At 33.9% G+C, this 24850-nt stretch overlaps 1 protein-coding gene across 2 annotated transcripts in view; it reads right to left on the minus strand.

Moving 5' to 3' along the window:
* Positions 1-24850, minus strand: part of LOC137254654 (glycerophosphocholine phosphodiesterase GPCPD1) — a 60607-nt gene that overhangs the window by 20571 nt on the left and 15186 nt on the right. The window contains exon 1 of one of the 2 annotated variants that reach the window (XM_067792500.1): positions 4271-4925. The exons of the other annotated variant lie outside the window; for it this stretch is intronic. Within the exon in view, the coding sequence (XP_067648601.1) occupies positions 4271-4366 (96 nt within the window). The 5' untranslated portion in view covers positions 4367-4925. Of the gene's footprint in view, positions 1-4270; positions 4926-24850 lie in introns of those variants that run through there. 2 annotated transcript variants of the gene reach the window in all.

Consider the following 24850-nt stretch of genomic DNA (forward strand, 5'->3'; position numbering starts at 1 on the left):
CAAAGTGTCTATTTTGCCTTTGGCCGGTAACTGCATACATATATAATAAAACCTCTGCACATTGTAAAGGGGCCTTTAAAATACATTTCTGGTCGAATTTTCTTAAAAATTCCTCGATTTCGGGGTGCGTGAGCTAATGTCATAGACTAGGCGACTATAATTATCACCCACCCACTAGAGCCACGTAGTTATTCCTAAATTGAATTCTACTGAAAAAAAACATCGGAAAACATCGATGTTTTTCTTCCGATGCTTTTTATCATTGATGTTTATTTTGTCGATACATCGAAACATCGATGTATCGATGTTCCTCCTCAAAATTTGCATCCCTACATACAATGAATGGTATGATAAAATTTGTACGGCATCAACTGTACTTTGAACCATTACCAACAAAAATATCTCGCAGTGTACAGTTGCCACAAAAATATACAATGAACGACTAGCAAAGTGAGAAACAAAAAGCAAAAAAAAATGTATACATATATACTAATGCCAAAAAACAACAAATAAGGGCGTTTGCAAAGCAATAATTTACCAGCGCGGCGAAAATGTTGCTAAGCAAACAAATACGCGCGAACCAGAGAGATAATTATTTGTTTAAATATTGAAAGAGGGCGAATGGAAACCAAAATACAAAACGTGATAATTAGTAAATATGCGTTGAAAATAAAACCAGTGACTTCAACAACGTCACCTATACAACGCTCGGGCGTTAACTTTTTCAATGCCTAGTGTTGGAAACGGTGCGGGTTTAGGAGTGCGCATGAGAGAGGAGTATCAACTTACTGTGAGGAGGTTTGCTATGATAGGTGAATTTATTTATTCAAAACAAAGTAATTGAAGTCTGAATAAACAGCTGTTGCGACAATTTTACTGCGTTTATTTGTGTACGATTTTCTTGCACAAAATAACACTGTGGAACAAATTCAGGTTAGCAAAATTTGGGTCGATTCTGAGAGTGAGGGGTGGAAATAGAGGCTAAATTAGAAGACGCGTATCGCGGCGTTTGTTTATGTTAGTTCGAATTTTTTTTAATCGACCTTTTAACTTTGCAGTCAAATACAATAAATTTCTTCCTCGTCTTCTTTTTTGTTTCCAACCACCGCACAGGTAGCGATTTTTATTTATTTCGTACATGCGGACTAATATCAAAAATAAAGATTCATTTAAGACTCGATACTCAGCCGAAGCCGATGTCTTTTTTGTAATGTTTGTGGACGTTTCATAGCAAGCGATGAAAAATGTGGCAATACGAGTGTTGGTTTTTAGAAGCCTATAAACAATATTTCTCGCAAGAGTTTATCACTGACGTAAACTATGCCCTTAAAAAGGTTTACTTTAATTGCTATTCACGTCTTCTGCAATGGAAAAGTGAAAAGAAGAAGACTATGCCTTTTGGTATACCAATGATGTGGTTAGACAACAGCCTGCATCAACAAGGAAATTGCTATGGATGTATCCATTACCATGAAACTTTGAATAGAAGGAAAGCAAAGAATAAAACTTATGTAGTAGTGCCCAGTGTCCAATTACCATTGCCGCACACAGAATTCGTTCCAGTACCAACATACCGAAGTATTGATCTTCAAACAGATATCAGTACTACAACCGACGCTGCTATATCCATGCATGATGACGATGACCAAGATGCCAAGAGAGAGCAGTGATGTTGCTCCACAGCCACCTGCTAAACTGCGACTGGCCAAGTCATTAATTTAATTTATTTAATTTTTTTACTTTAAACTTTTCATAACTAACATTTCAAAATTATATTTTTTCCGTATTTTTATAATTTCTTTTTCAATGTTTCTTCAAAACCAACACTGAAAAATTTGGTACATAAGAAATGAGAAGTAAATTAATATTAAGCTGGAAAACGCAAGTTTTGTATTATTATTGTTTTCTTTTCAAATGAAATTTATTGAAGAAACTAAGAAGCATAATATAGATCAAACAGAGGAAAAAAAGACTGAGTTTTGTGGAAAATATGTTCAAAAAGCATGAAAAAAAATTTCCAACATTTTGCTTCATAAGCCCTACAAAAATGTTCTAAATAAATTTTTTTTTTTTTTAATTTTAATTGTTGCACAGATCTCTAGCAATAATTTGTCTTTAACAGATTGAAAAAATATCAATTAGTCGACGAGTTATAGCCAAAAAACCATACAAACAATATGCTGAAAATCGGCATTTGACTACAAAGTTCGAAGGTCGATTCAAAAAAATTCGAACTAACTTAAACAAACTCCGCGATACGGCTCTTCTAATTTAGCCTCTATTTTCCCCCGTTATTCTCAGAATCGACGGAACTTTGGTAACCTGAATTTGTTCCACAGTGTAATTTAACATTTTTAATTAATTTGCTTCTTAGCGATTAAGCGTTTAATTAAAATTTATTTTATGTTTAACACATTACAAGAAAGTATATAATATTAAAGATCGGTTTTTATTCTTATGTTCTAAAAAAGATTGGTTGGTATAAAAATTTTAAAAAAATTTTGTATTATCTAATTATTGTTACAAAATTTCCTTTTTTTCAAAAAAAAAAACATAATTTGTTGCAAAGTTTTCTAGGAAGAATGACTCAAAAAATTTGTAGACTAATAAGAAGAAATTCAGCAAACAATTTTTTGATTTGGGAACTTCCAAAACAAAAAAGAATTAATTATTTCGCAACAAAATTATAAATTAATTATAAAATAATTTTTATTGCTATAAATTTTTTTTTAATAAATTGCATAAAATTTTCTTTAAATAAATATGACTAATTTATTCAGAAATTTTTCGAAATATTTTTCACATGACTTCGTCGTAAAACAATACAAATTTTGAGATCACACATTTTTAACCCGGCTGTACCTTTTTACATTATAATATATATATATTTTTTTTTTTACCCAAAATTATTTTGAATTCAAAGACATGTTTTTAACGGGCAAAACTTTTGTAAGAAAATTTTCGATTTTTATTTTTAATTCTATTCTTATTTTTAATTTTTGTGATTAATTTTCTATATACAAATTTTCCGAAATTTAGAAAATATTTTTATAAAATATTTGTTCAATGCAACGCAAAAATTTAATTTTTTTTTCATAAGTGAGTTTCCCAAGAAAATGTGTGAAGCACTGAAGTATGATGAAAAACATCATTGTTTAATTTATAATTTTTTTTTTATAATTTAGAAATTAAATCTATTTTTTTTTTAAGAATTGTCCAATTTTAACTTTTTTTCACTCTCATTGTTACTGGTTAATTTGTTTTATTTTCTTTTATATTTTCAAAACTAATTTAAGATTTTTTTAGAAATTACGTATCTAATTTCAACTTTTTTCATACACAATTTTTTTTCTAAATTTACGAATTTGGTTTTACATTTTTAAAATAAAAGCAATGCATGAAAACAAGTGAAAATAAAAACTAACTGTTCTCTTGAAGACAGTTAAAAAACAAATTTCAAAATAAAAAAATGTATAAGAATTAATTGTATCAAAGCTATGTTTAAGCCTAATTAATTTTTTTTAATTTCGCACATAATTTTTTTTTTAAAACAAAAATATTTTAAAAACTGTTTTTTTTTTAAATGTAATATAAAAAATCTAATAATTTTAATAAGGAACACAGTTTTAAATATTTTACTAAAATCCGAGCCTCCACTGGTTTTTCCACATTGTTTTATTTTTTTTTTTTTAATTTTAAATAAAGATAATGCAGAAAAACTTCGTTTAAAAAATGTAACAAGAGAATATACTGATTTTCTTTTTTATATGTATTGCAAAATTTAGATTAAAGGTTAACTATGTCGTGTCTAAACATTTTATTTTTTTTTCAAACACAAAAAACAAAACTGTTTTCAATTTTGGAAAAAGCCTTATGCAGAGAAACAATACATTAAAAATATTCAATTTAGACCGTTTTTAAAAGAAATATATGTAAATTAAAAAAATTTAATTTTTAGTTTTATTATTATTTTTTTTAATTAAAAGAAATCGTTTCAAATTAATTGAAGTGCAGCTGTCAAGTAATATTGTCTATACTTCATATGTATGACTGTATATATGAAGCAATTTAAAAAAAAAAAATGTTTAAGGACAAGAGCGAACGAGCAGCAGCAATGCGTTGTAAGTATTGTTTTTTTTTTAATTTTTTGAAATTTTCCAAAAAAAAAAAATTCAAATTTTTTTCTCCAATTCTCCAATTTTTTTTTCCAATTTCGTACTTAAATTCTTGTTAATAAATGAATTTTGATATACGCTTGTACAATACTTACACTAGTGATATGCTCATCCAGTTGCAGCGTTTCCGTGAGCTCTGCACCCAAATTGATGGCAGGATTCGGTATGGTTAAAAGTATTGGCACAGACATTTTATGAATTTTCGTTTTCTTCTTCAAAATTGTATACTAAACGTTAATTTTTTGCTAAGCGTAGATTTTTCAGCAAGAAACTAAGAAAATTCAGCAAACAGTAAAGCGGAAGCGGAAATTCTCTTATTTCGCCTTGTTGAAGAATGAGGCAATTTTAGAATATTGCGCAGGAATTTTTAAGTAAATTTTTTATTATTTTTTGAGCATATTTTGTGTTTAGACATTTTTATATGTTTGTGTGTGTTTATTAAACATTTGGCACTTTAATAAAAAATGCAAATTCTTTGTTAATAAATTCGGTTTAGTTTTAATTTGCTTTATTAAATAATTTTATGCTATGCATTCACTTTTTATGCTTCACCACACATTGTTTTTGTATTTGAGTTTTTTAGTTTTGTCCTTTTGATAAATTAAATTTCACTTTTATCTTTTTTTATTTGTTCTCCATAAAAAACATTTCTCCTTGTTTTCTTTTAGAGGTCCTTCCTCGCTGAGTATTTATTTAAGTATTGTACTATGTCTTTTTCGCCACAAAGTGTAAAACGTTTTGTTAGCCGAAGAGCAGGCAACGTCTCAATTTAAATCGTTTATTTCGCTGCTTTTGCGTTGTTTCCGCCGCACACAAAAGCAATAACTGGGTGCCGTTAGCGACGCACTATGGCGCCCTTTGAGTTTTTTCTTTGCAAAAATCATAACTTTTGAACTAATGAAGGTATTTTAAAGATTTATATTGCACCTGAAAGCTAATTACTTAGACTTTGCACAATTTAAAATACAGGATGCCAAAGAACAGGGTGCTTCACAATAATTCGTCCAAATTGAAAAATTGTAGAGAAATACAAAAAAAAATTTTTTGTTAAAAACTGAAGGAAAAACTTTCAAATTTTTGTTAAAAACTGAAGGAAAAACTTTCAAATTTTTTTTTAAGAGGATATATTTGAACATGAAATCAGATCAACTTATGATTTGTATGAAGGAGTGTGGCTCTACCCACTTATGATTAAAAGTTTTGTCTTAGTAGCAAGGTTATCAATATCCACCAAATTTGATGGACGAATTACTTCTTTTAAGATGTTATACTCTTATAAAAGTGAAATGTGTACGCTAGGGGATAAGTATATATACATTGCTTGAAAATTCATTGTATAAATTTGAATTTGAAAAATTCAAAAACCAATTATTTTATTAATACTTAACTAAGAAAATTTATTAAAAGTTTTTCAATATTATTGTATTTGTGCCAAAGATGAAAAACTAATAAATTTTTTAGAACTGCCCACTTATGATAAACAGTTGTATTTTAAAAACCCATTTTACCAATTTTATTGATTTCTGTAAAAATTTACTACTCATCTGATAACCAAAGCCTAAGCTTTAACATAAATATACCATAAAGCGTGCTTCAAAACTAATCTTAAAATTTGATAAATTTTAAAAAGGTGTAAAAACGAAAATTATATGTTATAATTACTAAATGAAATAACTATATTATTTATAATAAATAATAAAATTGTATTTATTGATTTCTTTTTTTTTTCAATAAAATAACAAAACTAAGTACTAAATAATTTTTTTGCGGTGATAGAAAAAGGTGGATCATTTATTTAATCTTAACGTAGTCTTCGTCACTTGAATACATATCTAACAAGGAAACCATTTCCTTTTGTGATCTTACATGCCTCATGGATGATATGACTGGATCAGAAGAGATGGCCAACATGTTGGAAAGGTCCTCGTTTTGTCTAACTCGTGAGATTTTGCAAGGGTTAGTACTTCTATATCTTTTGTAGTCCTTGTTTTTAAATTCTTAAGACAATTCTCCTAATGGTAAACACTGGTATTCTATTAAATCTTTTCCATGGGCTAAAATTTTATATACCATTGGTGTGAGCTTTTTCTCAGGATACTTTTGAAGTAGCAGCTCAGATAGCAGCAGCTAGGTAGCACATTTGGGGGTGTGGGAATGCTGTTTTTGATCCTTTTCAGTCGCCCTGGAAAATACATGTATCGGGTTAATCAAACGTTTTCATAAAATTTTTGATTTTTGCCAGGCTTTTCGGGCAGAGGCGCCATAGTGCGACGACGACGATTTTAGCGTCAGAGCACGCTCAATTTATTTGCGCATATAAATACATGTATAATAGAGTTAGTAGCGTGAGGTGGTCATACGAACGCCTTTATCATCACACTTGAGTATGTATGTATGTTTTGATTTTTTGTCTTTTGTGAGAGTGTATATTGCTGTTGTGTTGATAGAAAAGATTTTTATCGTCTCTCTTGGAGCGCGTATTGTTTATTATGCTGCATGCGTGTCGTTGTTTTCAGCCATTAAAAAATAGTGTAAGTGACCATAAATATAAATATAATAATACAAGAAAATTACGAAGTTAGACCAAAATTATGACTTAACTGAATATGAAGTTGTTGAAGAAAAAGACAATGAAGTGGAGCTACTGGGTGAGGAAAGAAAGATAAAACGGAACGTAAGACACTTCAAGAAGGTGTTATCAGCTTAACTACCAACGGCTGACACCGGCATTCGCAACTCAACAATCCTGGACCAATCTCAAGTGGAGCAGGCCGACCCATCGTCAACGAACAATGAAGAATGTCGGCCTAGGTAATCCATCTGCCGGGTTGAAGCTGAAACTGAAAAAGAAGGGAGAGATGTGACAGCCCTGCCATGCAAGCAAAAGAGAATATCAACAATGTGACGTGGTTGTAGTCCGATTTCGTTCATTTTAAATAGCGATCTGAGATGAGCTCCCAGGAACCTATATACCAGATTTCATCAAGATACCTCAAAATTTACTCAAGTTATCGTGTTTACAGACGGACAGAAGGACGGACATGGCTAAATGAATTTCTTTTTTCACCCAGATCATTTTTATATATAGAAGTCTCAATCTATCTCGACTAGTTTATCCCGTTACGGATTACCGATATGCGAACAAAGTTAATATACTCTGTGAGCTCTGCTGAGCTGAGTATAAAAAGGCCCTAATTGCGCCCAAAATACATTTGTCCGGGGAGAAACAATGCCCAATTATAGTGCTGTATTCAGATAAGAAAACGCTCAGGAATTTTTTTGTTTGTTTTTCCTTGTAAGCCACACTTGAAAATTTTTCATTTGAAAATATGTTTTTCCTTCTTTACTATACAGTTTTTTTACAAGATTTCTTTCGAGATGCGTGTTGCAACCATAGATTTAAGCTTACAAAGAGTTCTTGAGCATTTCTTGGACCGTTAGAGAAATGTCCAAGCAACTCTTTAACGTTTCAATTGATGCATGTAGAACGCATCTCTGACGAAATTTTGTTAAGAAAATTAGTAATTTAAAAGGAAAATTCGTATTTCGTTTTCAAATAAAAAAGACGTCAAGCTTCGCTTACAAGGGTATAAAAAAAAACTAGTAAGGAAGGCTAAGTTCGGGTGTAACCGAACATTGCATACTCAGCTGAGAGCTTTTGAGACAAAATAAGGGAAAATCACCATTTAGCAAAATGAACCTAGGGTAACCCTGGAATGTGTTTGTATGACATGTGTATAAAATGAAAGGTGTTAATGATTATTTAAAATGTAGTGAGCCTTAGTTCTATAGGTGGACGCCTTTTCGAGACATCGCAATAAGGGTGGACCAGGGTTGACTCTACAATGTGTTTGTACGATATGGGTATCAAATTAAAAGTATTAATGAGGGTTTTAAAAGGGAGTAGCCCTTAGTTTTATATGTGAAGGCGTTTTCAAGATATCGACCAAAAGGTGGACCAGGGTGACCCAGAACATCTTCTGTCAGGTACCGCTAATTTATTTATATATGTCATACCACGAGCAGTATTCCTTCCAAGATTCCAAGGGCTTTTTATTTCGTCCTGCGGAACTTTTTCATTTTCTTCTACTTAATGTGGTAGGTGTCACACCCATTTTACAAAGTTTTTTCTAAAGTTATATTTTGCGTCAATAAACCAATCCAATTACCATGTTTCATCTCTTTTTTCATTTTTGGTAGGACAGAATTATGGCATTTTTTTCATTTTTCGTAATTTTCGATATCGGAAAATTGGGCGTGGTCATAGTCGGATTTCGGTCATATTTTATACCAAGATAAAGTGACTTCAGATAAGTACGTGAACTAAGTTTAGTTCAGATATATCGTTTTTTGCGCAAGTTATCGTATTAACGGCCGCGCGGAAGGACAGACGGTCGACTGTATATAAAAACAGGGCGTGGCTTCAACCGATTTCGCCCATTTTCAAAGAAAACAGATATCGTCATAGAGTCTATGTCCCTACCAAATTTCACAAGGATTGGTAAATTTTTTTCGACTTATGGCATTAAAAATGTTATAGACGAATTAAATGAAAAAGGGCAGAGTTACGCCCATTTTGAAATTTTCTTTTATCTTTGTATTTTGTTGCACCATATCATTACTGGAGTCGAATGTTGACATCAGTTACTTTTATACTGTAAAGATATTAAATTTTTTGTTAAAATTTGACTTTAAAAATTTTCTTTTTAAAAGTGCGCGTGTTCGTCATCTGATTTCGCTAATTTTTATTTAGCACACATATAGTAATAGGAGTAACATGCATACCAAATTTCATCATGATATCTTCAACGACTGCCAAATTACAGATTGCAAAACTTTTAAATTACCTTCTTTTAAAAGTGGGCGGTGCCACGCCCATTATCCAAAATTTTTCTAATTTTCTATTTTGCGTGATAAGGTCAACGCACCTACCAAGTTTCACCGCTTTATCCGTCTTTGGTAATGAATTATCGCACTTTTTCGGTTTTTAGAAATTTTCGATATCAAAAAGTGGGCGTGGTTGTAGTTCGATTTCGTTCATTTTAAATAGCGATCTGAGGCAAGAGCCCAGGAGCCTACATACCAAATTTCATCAAGATACCTCAAAATTTACTCAAGTTATCGTGTTTACAGACGGACGGACGGACGGAGGGACATGGCTAAATGAATTTCTTTTTTCACTCAGATCATTTTGATATATATAAGTCTATATCTATCTCGATTAGTTTATGCCGTTACGGATAACAGTTATGCGAACAAAGTTAATTTACTCTGTGAGCTCTGCTCAGCTGAGTATAAACATTTCTTGAGCGTTTTCTTATGATCTGTATGCCGCCATTGTACCCGGAAAAGACGTAGCCGGAATAATTATCTTTAGAGCAGGGATGCACCTTAACGTTAAGCTAATCGTTTATCAAAAAATTTCCACCGTTTCCGTTGAAACACTTCGAAATATTATCGATAAAGAAATTATCAAGATAAATTGTATCTCGTTTTTAACCGAAACGAAAAGCTTTCGTTAGCGTTAAAAACGTTAACAGAAACGTGATACTTTATGTTTGAATTGTGCTGGCAATGCTATAGCCATGGTGAAGCCGTAAGGTGGCAACAACGAGCGCACATACATACGCAAACTCTATGTAATTTGTTTGTGTAATTCGTTGGTGGTAATGTCAAAAATACTCTGAGAAATGTTCGTACTGTCAAAATTCATGAGAAAAGTTGCAATCAGCTTGGATAATGCTTTCACCTTTAATGACTCCGCCATCAATCAGCTTTGCCAGCATAGTTTGAAATTAATAATCAACATAAACGATTTGATTTCGTTTTGATATGGCAGAAAACGAAACGAAATAATTTCGTTAATTTGACGATCTTAACGTTAATAAACGAAACGAAGTCATTATCGTAACGAAATGATATCGTTTCGTTGGTTAAGCATGCCTGCTTTAGAGATAGATCGCAAAATTTTTTGCGGGGAAATATCTATGTGCAAGATTACTTAGCTCTTCACACTCACGTGTTCTCTTCATAAAAAAAAGTCGTACGATTCAAATAATAAAATGATAACACAAACAATAGCAACTAAAGCTGTCAAATATACTCATACACACGCACTGGCGGTCAACCCTAATCGTATGACAATGCTTTGCTGCTGACGGCGGTGCTCACGTCATTGCTGAAACGGTTTATATTTTTCTACGCTCAGCTCTCTTGTTTTTTGAGTACGTAGCTGTAATGCGGCAGTTACCCACCGACGTGTGTCGTACGTAAGGACGTTTGTCGTACGAAGCACGTTTGACCGAACTCTCAAGCCCGTAGGAATCAATGTGTGCGTCTGTGTACATGTACATAACATATTTGTGTGTGTATTGTTTACAGATAAGCACTGTTGCCATTGACCATTTTGCATGTATGCTTATGGAAACATCAACTTTTTCCAATTTAATTTTTGATATTGTAAAAGGCCGGAATACATATTAAATAAGTATAACTAGATTACATATTTATAATCAGCACTTTTACATAATTATTTCGAATTATTTCCACAATTTTTCAAACTTTAATTAGGCGTTTTTGCATAAAATTGCAAACGGTCAAAAATTAGCGCACAAAAGTTTATTAGGCAACTCTGTCTAGTGAGAGAGCGATCAGCTGACACGTTCTTACGGAAAAAATCAAAATTGTTTTGATTTCTACGTTCCGGGCTACGTACGTACGGGCGTTGCACGTCGGTGAGTTTTCGTTTACATTGCACACTCATAAGATAGGTCCTGTCAGCTGACACGTTTTTTCTACGTACGTTCGTGGGTAACTGCCGCATAACTGTTGCGTTGTACGTAAATTATATTTGATGACGCTAACAGAACCATATGTAATTAGTAGCTGTTTGTTGTGACCAGTGTTGCCAGGTTATGCAAAAAAAGAAGTTAGATTGGCAAAAAAAAAGGTTAGAAAAGGCTAAATTTAGAAAAAAAGAAGCTAAAAAAGGGCCAGAAATTTTTTCCTTAATTCATTAATTTTTTTTTGTATTTTAGTTTACACATTTGTAAATAAAAACTTATAAACATAACTTAAGCATAACTTCCTGTTTCAAAACATATCAGGCACATTTTCTTTGACTAGCACATGGAATTACTTTAAATGATTGCATATGTGTATATCCATAAAAAAAATATTACAAACTAATTATTTATATAAAATATTCTCCGTCTGAAGAATCAGAAGAGCTCAAGTCTGGGTATAAAGTTTGGCTATTTACCATAGATATGAGATCATCGGTAATTTCAAAGTCATTACAACATTTAGATAATCGTTTTAACGAGCATCTAATACTAAGCAGCGCATTAAGCATTTTAATTTTTAGTTTGTTCCTTAATTTAGTTTTCAGAATTTTCATGCCACTAAAAACTCTCTCAACCTCCGCGTTACTGAGAGGTAATACTAAAAAACTAAATATGGACAAGTTCTAAAAAATGAGGTTCGTTTAATGTATTTTTATGTAAATTCCATGGTGGAGTGTACATTTTTCCATTGTATAGTTATAAGTTTTCGCCACTGCAGCTCTATTAATGCTATTTGACTTCAAGAATAACTATACTTCTCTCTTTCAAAGTAAGAAAATACATCTGGCTTTGAAATTTTCAACGAATTTTCAGCAGAAAAAGAATTAATCTTTTGTAGAGAACTCATATTATTAGGTATTAGGTGTTCACAGGAACTATTGAAATTATTTTATTTTAGAAATTTTTAAAAATACATTCCGAGTAAAAAAGGCTAGAAAAAAGTCACGAAGCTAAAACAAAATTTCGAGGCTAAAGGCAAAAAAAAGGCTAAATCTAGCCTCGAAAAGGCTAACCTGGCAACACTGGCTGTGACATAAATTGTTATCGCAGTTATGTACATATACCTTGTTTTCAACTCTCACTTAAAGGCAAATGTTTTAATGTAAATATGTTTGAGTTTTTATCGTTTCTCTCGTGCTCATTTATAAAAATACTCAGATCAGCTGACATAAGTACAATATTAATGCATAGTTGTTTTTATTTGTTGTTTTGTTACTTATTTTGACAGCGTGTATATTATTCAAAGAAATCTGCTGTATTCTGTTTACATACATACGTATGTATGTATACAGGTCTAATATAAGAAAAACATATATATGTAGATATATTCCAATCCTCATATGTATGAAAATATAAGTACATAGCTGCATTTTCAGAAACATTTGTGAATAGGTACTTGATGCGCTGTGAAAACAACACAATGGCGCAGATACCTACACTGCTGCGTACCGTGAAAAGCCAGCTGATGCTGCGAAAGACAGTGTCTAGGCGATTTACTTAGCAGAGGTAACCACAAAAATGTAGTTGCTTTAAGCGCTGCTGTACAGTGGGATGGAAGTCATGGCATATGGAAAAAAATATTAAAGAAAAACTTTTAGTATGATTTTTTTAATAATCGGGGATTGCCCATATTGCTTTTATAAATGTATGAAAACATTTATTTGAAGCAATTTTTTTTTAAATTTTATAATTTATTTAAACGATAGTTGAAATGGTTATAAACGCATTCAGCTACGTCATGCCTTAGTTGTTGTAAAGTTTTTCCCAATTGCCTTCTTTTTGCATAGTTTAATCTTTTACACATTGCATACTTCGTATGCAACTATGTGCCAAAGCTATGCTTGGTACGGCGGTTTTCAAAGAAACTTTGGTTTTGTTGCCGTTTTTGTTCTATTTATAGAACTACAACGAATTAACCAATTTTGTCTGTTTGTATGATTTTTTTAATAATCGGGGATTGCCCATATTGCTTTTATAAATGTATGAAAGCATTTATTTGAAGCAATTTTTTTTTTTTTAATTTTATAATTTATTTAATAATTTGGGAAAAATTTAAACAACGTGACATCAGGACGGACAAGGCGACAGCTGTTTCGATTATACCTTGTAAATCTCTTCAAAGCCTTTTCTCCCGGGAGTGGGAGTCGAACTCGCACTCCTACGATAGTTGAAATGGTTATAAACGCATTCAGCTACGTCATGCCTTAGTTGTTGTAAAGTTTTTCCCAATTGCCTTCTTTTTGCATAGTTTAATCTTTTACACATTGCATACTTCGTATGCAACTATGTGCCAAAGCTATGCTTGGTACGGCGATTTTCAAAGAAACTTTGGTTTTGTTGCTGTTTTTGTTCTATTTAGAGAAATACAACGAATTAACCAATTTTGTCTGTTTGTATGATTTTTTTTAATAATTTTAGGTCTACGGTGCAAGTAACAGGGTTGTGCGCTGGTTTTGAGACCCGTTACGTAAAAACACATCCCATTGAAAGGTATAAGAAAAAGGCTGGCGTTAACGCCATACAGGAACAGCAACATCTTCTATTGTGGCCAGGAAAAGGAAAAGGCAAAGGCGACGTGTTGGCCTTGTGGTAAGAAAAAGAATTCAACTCCAAGCCCTGTCGTTCACGGAAATAGATACAAATAATGCTCCGTAATTCTCCCAGAAAACCCGGCATATGACTGAAATTTTTAAAAACGAGGCAGATCTCCAACAGGAATGAAAATGGTGACCCTGCAGTCGACGTACGAACATTCTTGAGTTTTGGAGAAATTATTTCCCCTCGTTGCCAGATACCGTGGGAGCTGCCGTAACCCAATCCCTGGTTGCAGAATTATATAATATAACCCGCACAAAACGAAGAGAAAATAGTAATATTCCGGCAGTAAGATCTGCCTTGTCTGGCATAAGAAGGCAACAAAGAGAGGTCTTGCTGAAATTGAAGACACCTCGAATTCAGGCCTTGTCTGCCACTTCACTGTAGACCGATATAAATTCGTCTATTAGGGAACTACCATTAACAGTCTTGAAATTACTATTTCTTACAAGTGGTACATACTTTGGACTCAGTCAGCAATTCAAAACTAAGTTCCTCTTTAAGCGAACAGAAATTGAACACAATTAGTTTTTTATTGTATCTGTCATGTGTATCCCGGGCAAGGTATGATTCTTTACAAAGAATTCGCTGGCTAGGTATCTTTATGCCATGGGACATAGACTCACTCTCCCATCGACAGCCGTGTTTGCCAGTAGAGAAAGCGTTAGGCCTCCTTTGACTTTTGTAGAAGTGTAACTTGCTATGCAATTGCCAAAACTGCCTAGGCGGTAGAGCTCCAATTAACGGTGATAAAAATTAATTAAACTATAGTTTATATAAAAGGATTTCGAAATGTTCAAAATAGAACAGCAATCCCCCCCCCCCCCCACCCTCCCCTGTTCCGGTTCTAGCCAAAACGTGAATAGAATTAGAGTCCGAATTTCTATTTGTTTTTTCTGTTCAAAAATTTATACTTTAATTCGCTTGTTTAGTGCTACTTGAATTTAAATCGAAACAAGTAAGGACCGGACTGTCTTCGGCTGTGCCGAAGACTTCATACCTTTCATGAATGGGGCTGAACAATAATCTTATCCCGTTCGTAATCTCCGAATAATCGGATGTATTAGATAAGAAATATATAGTGAACAGATCTGCATACCTAAACGATTTTTAAGATAAATATAAAATGAACAAGTAAGGAAGGTTAAGTTCGGGTGTAACCAAACATTACATACTCAGTTGAGAGCTATGGTGACAACATAAGGGAAAATAACCATGTAGGAAAATGAACCGAGGGAAACCCTGGAATGTGTTTGTATGACATGTGTATCAAATGAAAGGCATTAAAGAGTATTTTATGAGGGAGTGGGCCATAGTTCTATAGGTGGACGCCATTTAGGGATATAGCCATAAAGGTGGATCAGGGTTGACTCTAGAATGCGTTTGTACGATATGGGTATCAAATGAAAGGTGTTAATGAGTATTTTAAAAGGGAGTAATCCTTAGTTCCATAGGTGGACGCCGTTTCGAGATATCGCCATAAAGGTGGACCAGGGGTGACCCTAGAATTTGTTTGTACAATATGGGTAACAAACGAATGGTGTTAATGAGTATTTTAAAAGGGAGTGGGCCTTAGTTCTATAGGTGGATGCCGTTTCGAGATATCGCGATAAAGGTGGACCAGGGGTGACTCTAGAATGTGTTTGTACGATATGGGTATCAAATTAAAGGTATTAATGAGGGTTTTAAAAGGGAGTGGTGGTTGTTGTATAGGTGGTCGCATTTTCGAGATATCGCCATAAAGGTGGACCAGGGGTGACCCTAGAATTTGTTTGTACAATATGGGTATCGAACGAAAGATGTTAGTGAGTGTTTTAAAAGGGAGTGGGCCTTAGTTCTATAGGTGGACGCCGTTTCGAAATATCGCCACAAAGGTGGACCAGGGGTGACTCTAGAATGTGTTTGTACGATATGGGTATCAAATTAAAGGTATTAATGAGGGTTTTAAAAGGGAGTGGTGGTTGTTGTATAGGTGGTCGCATTTTCGAGATATCGCCATAAAGGTGGACCAGGGGTGACCCTAGAATTTGTTTGTACAATATGGGCATCAAACGAAAGGTGTTAGTGAGTATTTTAAAAGGGAGTGGGCCTTAGTTCTATAGGTGGACGCCGTTTCGAAATATCGCCACAAAGGTGGACCAGGGGTGACTCTAGAATGTGTTTGTACGATATGGGTATCAAATTAAAGGTATTAATGAGGGTTTTAAAAGGGAGTGGTGGTTGTTGTATAGGTGGTCGCATTTTCAAGATATCGCCACAAAGGTGGACCAGGGGTGACCCTAGAATTTGTTTGTACAATATGGGTATCAAAAGAAAGGTGTTAAAGAGTATTTTAAAAGGGAGTAATCCTTAGTTCCATAGGTGGACGCCGTTTCGAGATATCGCCATAAAGGTGGAGCAGGGGTGATCCTAGAATTTGTTTGTACAATATGGGTATCAAAAGAAAGGTGCTAATGAGTTTTTTAAAAGGGAGTAATCCTTAGTTCCATAGGTGGACGCCGTTTCGAGATATCGCCATAAAGGTGGGCCAGGGGTGACTCTAGAATTCGTTTGTGCAATATGGGTATCAAACGAAAGGAGTTAATGAGTATATTAAAAGGGATTGGGCCTTAGTTCTATAGGTGTTCACCTTTTCGAGATATCGCCATAAAGGTGGACCAGGGGTGACTTTAGAATATGTTTGTACGATATGGGTATCAAATGAAAGGTGTTAATGAGTATTTTAAAAGGGCGTGGGGCTCAGTTCTATAGGTGGACCAGGGTGACCTAGAACATTATCTGTTGGATACCGCTAATTTATTTATATATGTAATACCTGCCAAGATTTTAAGGGTTTTTTTATTTCGCCCTGCGGAACTTTTTCATTTTCTTCTACATAATATGGTAGGTGTCACAACCATTTTATAAAGTTTTTTCTAAAGATATATTTCGCGTCAATAAAACAATCGAATTACCTTACCATGTTTCATCCCTTTTTTCGTATTTGGTATAGAATTATGGCATTTTTTTCATTTTTCGTAATTTTCGATATCGAAAAAGTGGGCGTGGTCATAGTCGGATTTCGTTCATTTTTCGTACCAAGATAAAGTGAGTTCAAGTAAGCACGTGAACTAAGTTCATTAAAGATATGTCGATTTTTGCTCAAGTTATCGTGTTAACGGCCATGCGGAAGGACAGACGGACGACTGTGTATAAAAACTGGGCGTGGCATCAACCGATTCCGCCCATTTTCACAGAAAACAGTTAACGTCATAAAGTCTATGCCCATACCAAATTTCAAAGGGATTGGTTAATTTTTGTTCGACTTATGGCGTTAAAAGTATCCTAGACAAATTAAATGAAAAAGGGCGGAGCCACGCCCATTTTGAAATTTTCTTTTATTTTTGTATTTTGTTGCACCACATCATTACTGGAGTTGAATGTTGACATAATTTACTTATATACTGTAAAGATATTAAATTTTTTGTTAAAATTTTACTTTAAAAAAAAATTTTTTTAAAAGTGGGCGTGGTCCTTCTCCGATTTTGCTAATTTTTAGTAAGCGTACATATAGTAATAGGAGTAACGTTCCTGCCAAATTTCATCATGATATCTTCAACGACTGCCAAATTACAGCTTGCAAAAGTTTTAAATTACCTTCTTTTAACAGTGGGCGGTGCCACGCCCGTTGTCCAAAATTTTACTAATTTTCTATTATGCGTCATAAGTTCAACTCATCTACCAAGTTTCGTCGCTTTATCTGTCTTTTGTAATGAATTATCGCACTTTTTCGGTTTTTCGAAATTTTCGATATCGAAAAAGTGGGCGTGGTTATAGTCCGATATCGTTCATTTTAAATAGCGATCTGAGATGAGTGCTCAGGAACCTACATACCAAATTTCATCAAGATACCTCAAAATTTACTTAAGTTATCGTGTTAACGGACGGACGGACGGACGGACATGGCTCAATCAAATTCTTTTTCGATCCTGATTATTTTGATATATGGAAGTCTATATCTATCTCAATTCCTTTATATATGTACAACCAACCGTTATCCAATCAAACTTAATATACTCTGTGAGCTCTGCTCAACTGAGTATAAAAATTTTGTGATTTAAGAGTACCACAACAGCTTTTTAAATCAAATTCAAGAAATTGTTTGAACGGTACAAAAAAGATGCGCAGGTACCCGCGAAATCGCTCCTATCAAATTCAACGGTATGATGAGTAGGCAAGGATTGCCCCAAGTACGAGTAGGTATGTGAATTTGTTGAACGGAGCGTATGAGTAACGGCTACATAAAGGCATGTTATGTTGAGTTGTAATCATCAAATTTTAACATTTTCTTTTGATATATCAATTTGTTTCCAAAAATATGCATCTAACAATTTTACATAATTTACTTAAGCTCTTATTCCAAAGGGATCAACGAATAAAATTGGTTTTCCCAGAATGAAGCATGTTAGAAAGGTTCGATAAATAGCTCAAATGCTCTGTATTATGTTTCTAATATGATTTTTGAAATAAATCTATACGAATATTTATTTATTCGATTTAACACACTGTGCAAAGTTAAAGACAACTACTACGTGAACACGTGCACAGTTGGTTCATTAACGTATGTACATGAAAACGAATAGAATAGCAAAAACAAAATAAGATTGTATGGTAAATATTGTGCTTGTTAGGAGCTATTGAAACTTTTAAAGTTTTATAAATATTTATACGCACATGTATGGATGTATATTAACCTGGGTCGATTTATATGGACGAAAGTTAACCGATATCGCGCCATCGATTTTTCGATAGGATTTGGGCTCAGGAAAATAATTCCACTAATCATACCCAAAAAAATAATTTTCGAGGCTGCGAAATTTGGTTTTTGATTTTTAAGGTTTTTTTCATGACCTACTAAAAAAATTTGTATATGTATTTTTTTTTTTTAACTGTTATCGCCAAGTTTTTAGCGGACATTTTTGAGTCCGACAGGGTATACATGAAAATTTTTTTCGTAGGTCTTGAAAAAAACCTTAAAAATAAAAAAAAAATCGATGGCGCGATATCGGTTAATAAATCGAACCAGTCTAATGTATATACATATCTCTGTGCGACTGCTCATTTATGCTATATACGAAATTTGTACACAATTCGTAGGCTCTTTAAAAGCTATAAAATAGAAATATATTAAACATGCTTTTTATACCTTTCATGAAAATTAAATAGTATATTAGGTTTGGTACGAAATATAGACCCACCATTAGTATACCGAATTTATTAGGTTGACAATGATTTAGCCATGTCCGTCTGTCTGTAAAGCAAACTGGTCTCTCAATATGTGAGATATCTTGTTGAAATTTTGTCAGCTAGTATATTTTGGTGTCAGATTAGTCATTTGTCGGAACCAAAGGTATCGAACCACTATATCATTGGTCATCCCCCATACAACCGAATTTTCAGAAAAGATGTTTTTTTAATATCTTTCTCATTTTATCAGTTACAATCTTCGAATTTCACCAAATGCTTTCTTATATGGCACATATTATTATTGTATGAAGAGATCGGTCGTATATATAGCAGAAATTCCATACAACCGATTGTTCAGATTAGAATCTGTTCGCGATTTCTACCATTTTAATAGCTAGACGCTTAAAATTTCATTAAGTGCTTGTGTATATATCATACATTGTTGTCTGAAATTTTTTTTAGATCGGTAGTGTATATAGCATATATCCGGTACAATCGATTGCTCAGATAAGAAACATTTCGCAATTTCTACACCATTTTAACAGCTATAGTTTATATTGTTTGTTTGAAAAATTCTTAGAGATCGGTCGTATATGTATATAGTGTATACCGCTTACAAACCTATTGCTCCGATAAGGAGCTTTTCTTAATTTCGTTCCCGTTTTTGCAGCTAGAAACTTCAAACTTCATCAGATACTTACGCATACGTTATATGTTGTTAAGAGATATGTGATTCATCGTCAAAGGTATCTCATGCAGACCACAAGAAACGTGAAATTTTGTATCCCACACAAAGTTCCGATCTATTCTTTATGTTTTACTTTTCTAAAATGTCGCTTAAGTATATGCATCTGTTCATTATATTTTACATATCTTATACAGCCGATTATTCGGAAATTACGAATGGGATAAGTTTGTTGCTCAGCTCCATTCATGAGAGGTATGAAGTCGTAGGCACAGCCGAAGACGGTCTCACCTTTACTTTTTTCTCTTGGAATGTACATAAAGCATTGGCGTACCGCTACTCGTATTATTATTTTATGATTTTTGAAAGGCAATAGGTACAGTTTCGTTAAGAAGAAGCACAAGCACGTGAATCGTACATACATATCTTTAACATGTCAAGTTTAGTTTTTATTGACGTGCAGTTGACAATACAAACGCTACAGCACATGCCCACTTTTTTTAAATACATAAAGACATACATTCAATGATATATACATATGTACATTTCTATAGATTTAACTCCATTTAATTGTGTAAACAACATTCCCTTAAAACGTATTGCCAACATGCTCTCTTCGTTTCTGATATCATTACAGCTGATATTTTTTATTTGTCGTCGAATATATGTATTACATGACTTGCCAAGTGGTATTCGTAAAAATATAGCGAACAATAAACTGTAAATTTCCTGTTCTTATCACATAGACTGTGGTAAACAAATTTATTTATTATATGCATGTAGCTACCAGGCCCGACGGGAGGGAGGATGAAATGGGGGGATTCCCCCCGGGCCGGGGTATCTCAGAGGGCCCGCGATTTAGAGGTACTAAGACATTTTTATACCTTTCATGAACATGAAATGGAATATTAACTTTGGTCCGATGTTCGTAACGTTGAGAAATATATGTAGAAGATAGACTCACCATTAAGTATACCGAATTGATCAGGGCGACGAGCTGAGTTGATATAGCCATGTCGGTCTGTCCGTCCGTCCGTCTGTCTGTTTGAACGCAAACTAGTCCCTCAAATGTTGCGATATCTCAATGAAATTTGGCGCAAGGATGTATTTTTGTATTATATTAGACACTTGTTGGATCCGGTAGGATCGGACCACTATAACATATATCTCCCATACAACCGATCGTTCAGATAGCAGGGTTTTTGGCCATTTCTTCCTTAATTTCCAATATAAAAACGTTAAACTTAGTGATATTTATTCTAATATATCATAGAAGATTTCCTGGAAAAATCACTTTGATCGGAGCTATGTATATACCTATCCCATACAACCGATCGTTCAGATAGAAAGATTTTTGGCCATTTCTCCCTTAGTTTCCAATATAAAAACGTGAAACTTGGTGATATAGTATATTCTAATATATCAAAGAAGAGTTCCTGTAAAACTCATTCCGATCGGAGCTATATATAATATATATCTCATACAACCGATCGTTCAGTTAAGGGGGTTTTTTGGCATTTTTTATTTTATATTTATCTTAAAAATCGTTTAGGTATGTACATCTGTTCACTATATATTTCTTATCTTATACATCCGATTATTTGGAGATTACGAACGGGATAAGATTATTGTTCAGCCCCATTCATGAAAGGTATGAAGTCCCGTCCTTACTTGTTTTTTAATTCAGGAGAGTCTTTAGTTGTTCCATGTGCAAATTTTAAGCCGAATTTCAAAAGCTACGAATATTGATAATGATTTTTTGCCTGGGCCTTCGAACAGGGAGGAGACAATAAAAACACCAAAGAAAAATGTATGTTTACATGAATCCGAAATCGTAAAGTTTTCGTGGTGACACTGATGAAGGTTCATCTTCAAAAAGTCTTCCAACAATACCAACAACTGTGTATCAAAGTCCAGATTATTTAAACGACTTCGATATCGGTACCGTGAATAATGAGTTTTTGCGATCTGAAGGAGTCAACGAAATAATTCGTCGAGATCATCAAGTGTCCTGTTATTTTTCCGCGTGATTGTCATGACGAGGCAATTCCTACCTCGTTGTTAAACAGAATCTTGGCAAATGGATAGAAAGTGGAGCGTGACTGGTTAGTGGGGAGTGCTTTTTATTGCCTACCATGTCGTCTGTTAAGCACCAATATTTTAAATCGACTTAAAATTTGTTGTCCTGGCGGATATTCGAAATGATAAATTGCCATCACACGAAAATACTCAAGATCATATTAAATGTTATATTCAGGGGGCGATCTTTACGAAATCTAATTCAATAGGAGGCTACAATTGATACACTTATCAATGAACAGCTAATCACTGAAACTCAAAAATGGAAAGAAATTTTATATAGAATTTTGGACACTATTTTATTTTTGGGTGACAGAGGCCTAGCTTTGAAAGGCAAAAGTATATATCTTGGTGAACGAAACAATAGACATTTTTTGGGCATCTTAGAACTCATAAGCCATTACAATCCGATACTTAGAGATCATTTTGAGAAAGTTAGGATTTCACAACGACAGCACAAACGTTTACAAGTTCACTATCTTTCCCTAGACATTCAGAACGAGTTTATAGAAATTTGTGCAAAGCACGTGAGGGAAACTATATTAGATCAAGGCAAGAAAGCCAAGTATTTAGCTATTATCGTTGATGCTATGCCACGTTGACTACGTTCATTTTCTAACTCCATTTCAATTCGAAAGGAACAAATTTTACAATTCAAGAACGGTTTTTGGCTTTCGTGAATTGTAACCAAAAAAAACTGGTCAGAATATCGCTGATCTAATTTGCCATACTCTAGGTAAACATGAAATCCCATTAAAAGATTGTCGTGCACGAGGGTACGATAACGGCGCCAATATGAAAGGAGTACTACGTCACATTTTTGACAAAAACTCTAACGCTGATTACTCGCCTTGTGCAACCCACAGTCTCAATTTATGTGGTGATGATGCTGCAGAATGTTGTATGGCTGCAATTACTTTCTTCGGAGTTGTACAAAAATGTTTTACTATTTTCAGCAGCACTCCACGACGATGGGACATCCTCAAAAAAAATGTACCGAGCTCTCTTCACAGTCTTTCAGACAAAAGACAAATTTCAGTGCGCAAGCATACGGAGATGTTACCGGCATTCTCCAGTACATCAACAAGTTCAAATGTATCTTGCTGTCCTCAATTTGGTTCAAAATACTCACTACCATTAATGAAAGAAACGTGGTCCTCCAAGCTAGAGACGCCACCATAAATGTTGAGGTTCGACATCTAGATGCCTTATTAGCTGATTTTAAGTTGATCAGGAACCAATGGGAAACCATTTTAAACTCCGCGCCAAAGTTTCCGGATATTCGAAAGAGAAAACCCAAAAGACGTTCTGAAGATAATTTAAATGAGATGATTACGGATGATTCAGAGTCTGATTTTAAAAACAATACATTCCTGGTGATCGTTGATTCGGTAATCACTGGCATTACTGAACGATTTGCAGCTATGAGAAATTTGAGCGAGACGTTTTCCTTTTTGTGGCAATTTGAAGACATGGATGAAACTACGGTTCGGGCGAGCGCAACAAAATTTGCCGAAAAATACAAGTCGGACATTTCTCAAAGCTTAGAATGAGAAACAATTCACTTGAAACACATTTACGAAGCAAATTTTGATAAATGTCTGTCACCATTGGAATTGCTAAATGCCATCTATGTTCAAAATCTGTATACAATTTTCCCCAACATTTGTGTTGCTTTACGTATCTTTTGCACTAAACATGTCACTGTAGCTAGTGCAGAACGTTCCTTCAGCGTTCTTTCAAGAATCAAAAACTTTCATAGATCGTGTTCATCCCAAGAGCGAATTTCAGGACTTGCCACGCTTTGTGTTGAATCCGTTTTGGCAAGACAGTTAAATTTTGATATTATTATACAAAATTTTGCAGCGAAAAAACAAGAAAAGCCACTCTTTGATATCCGAACCTTCTACATATATTGAATAATTAAAATTTATTATCATCATTAAATTTATCAGACATGTATTAAAATGTTACCAAATAACTAGAAAAGATTATTTGAAATAATATGTGGCTGTTAAAAGAGAATTTTATTTCTACGTTACAATAAAATAAAATAAATAGTAAATATTCTGTGTTAATTTTATTTTCAGCTCTTATACTGTTTTCACACAGAAACTTAATGATCTCATTTCACCTTCTAATGAAATCGTAAATTTTTTGCTTTCACACAGAAGTAACTGCTCGATTAGTATGAAGGATGAAATGTCAAGCGAATAAAATGACAATGCTATATGACAGACAATCATGGCGGAACGATACAAGGTGGCAGCATGGTGACATACCTACATACATAAATAATAATTCCATGTACTTTGTTTTTGTAAATTCAATGGACAAATGTCAAAATCGTACTGCGCCGGAAGTTGATGTATCAAATCAAATAAAAAAAGATTATAATCAGCATCGAAGCGGCCACCTTGTATCGTTCCGCCATGCAAACAATGACAGGTAATTTGCCCAAAAATTTCCTCAAACTATAATGAGCCGAGTGAATAAAACAATTAGCATTGACTTCAATTCCTTTAATCCTGATTAAAAAGTATTCTTATTTCTCAGATCTAGAGGAAAAAAACTTTCCTTTGTTTTTTATTTACTCAACAAAATTGGTATAAATACCGCCCAGAAAAGTCAACTTGCCTACTTTAAGCTGGAGACATTGGTGCTTTATCGGTAAACGTATCGGTAAACTTTTAACAGCTGATTCGACCAACCTTATGAGAATCAATGCAATCGATTATTGGTGCCGCTAAAGTCGTTACCGTATCGTAGCCAACCAATTGGGTTTTGGTTTACCGTCGTAACGATAAACAGCTGATTACGTTAGGGATACGGATACAGCGATACGACATACGGCACCAATGACCGCAGCTTTAAACTTAACAATGGATGGAAAGTCTTAAACTAAAATGAATTTACACAGTTCTTTCGCAATCCTGTTTTTCGTCCTTAACTGTCTTTTGACTAATACCAATTCGCAATATCGCATTATAGGTGGCGGTGATTGGAATATACAGGACAGTCCATACCTGGAATCAATTCATTATGACGGCTTATATAGATGCGTTGGTTCCTTAATTACTTTTTGGCATGTGCTTACAACTGCGTATTGCGTGATAAATTTAAAAGCGAATTACATCACTGTTTTAGCTGGTGTATCCGATTTACTTGCTATATACCAAAATGGACAAAGTCGGGATGCACAGCGGATACGAGAGGACCCCATTGTATGGAGTTATGTAACCCCA

The sequence above is a fragment of the Eurosta solidaginis genome, chromosome 5 (genome assembly GCF_040869045.1).
Source record: "Eurosta solidaginis isolate ZX-2024a chromosome 5, ASM4086904v1, whole genome shotgun sequence".
Taxonomy (NCBI): domain Eukaryota; kingdom Metazoa; phylum Arthropoda; class Insecta; order Diptera; family Tephritidae; genus Eurosta; species Eurosta solidaginis.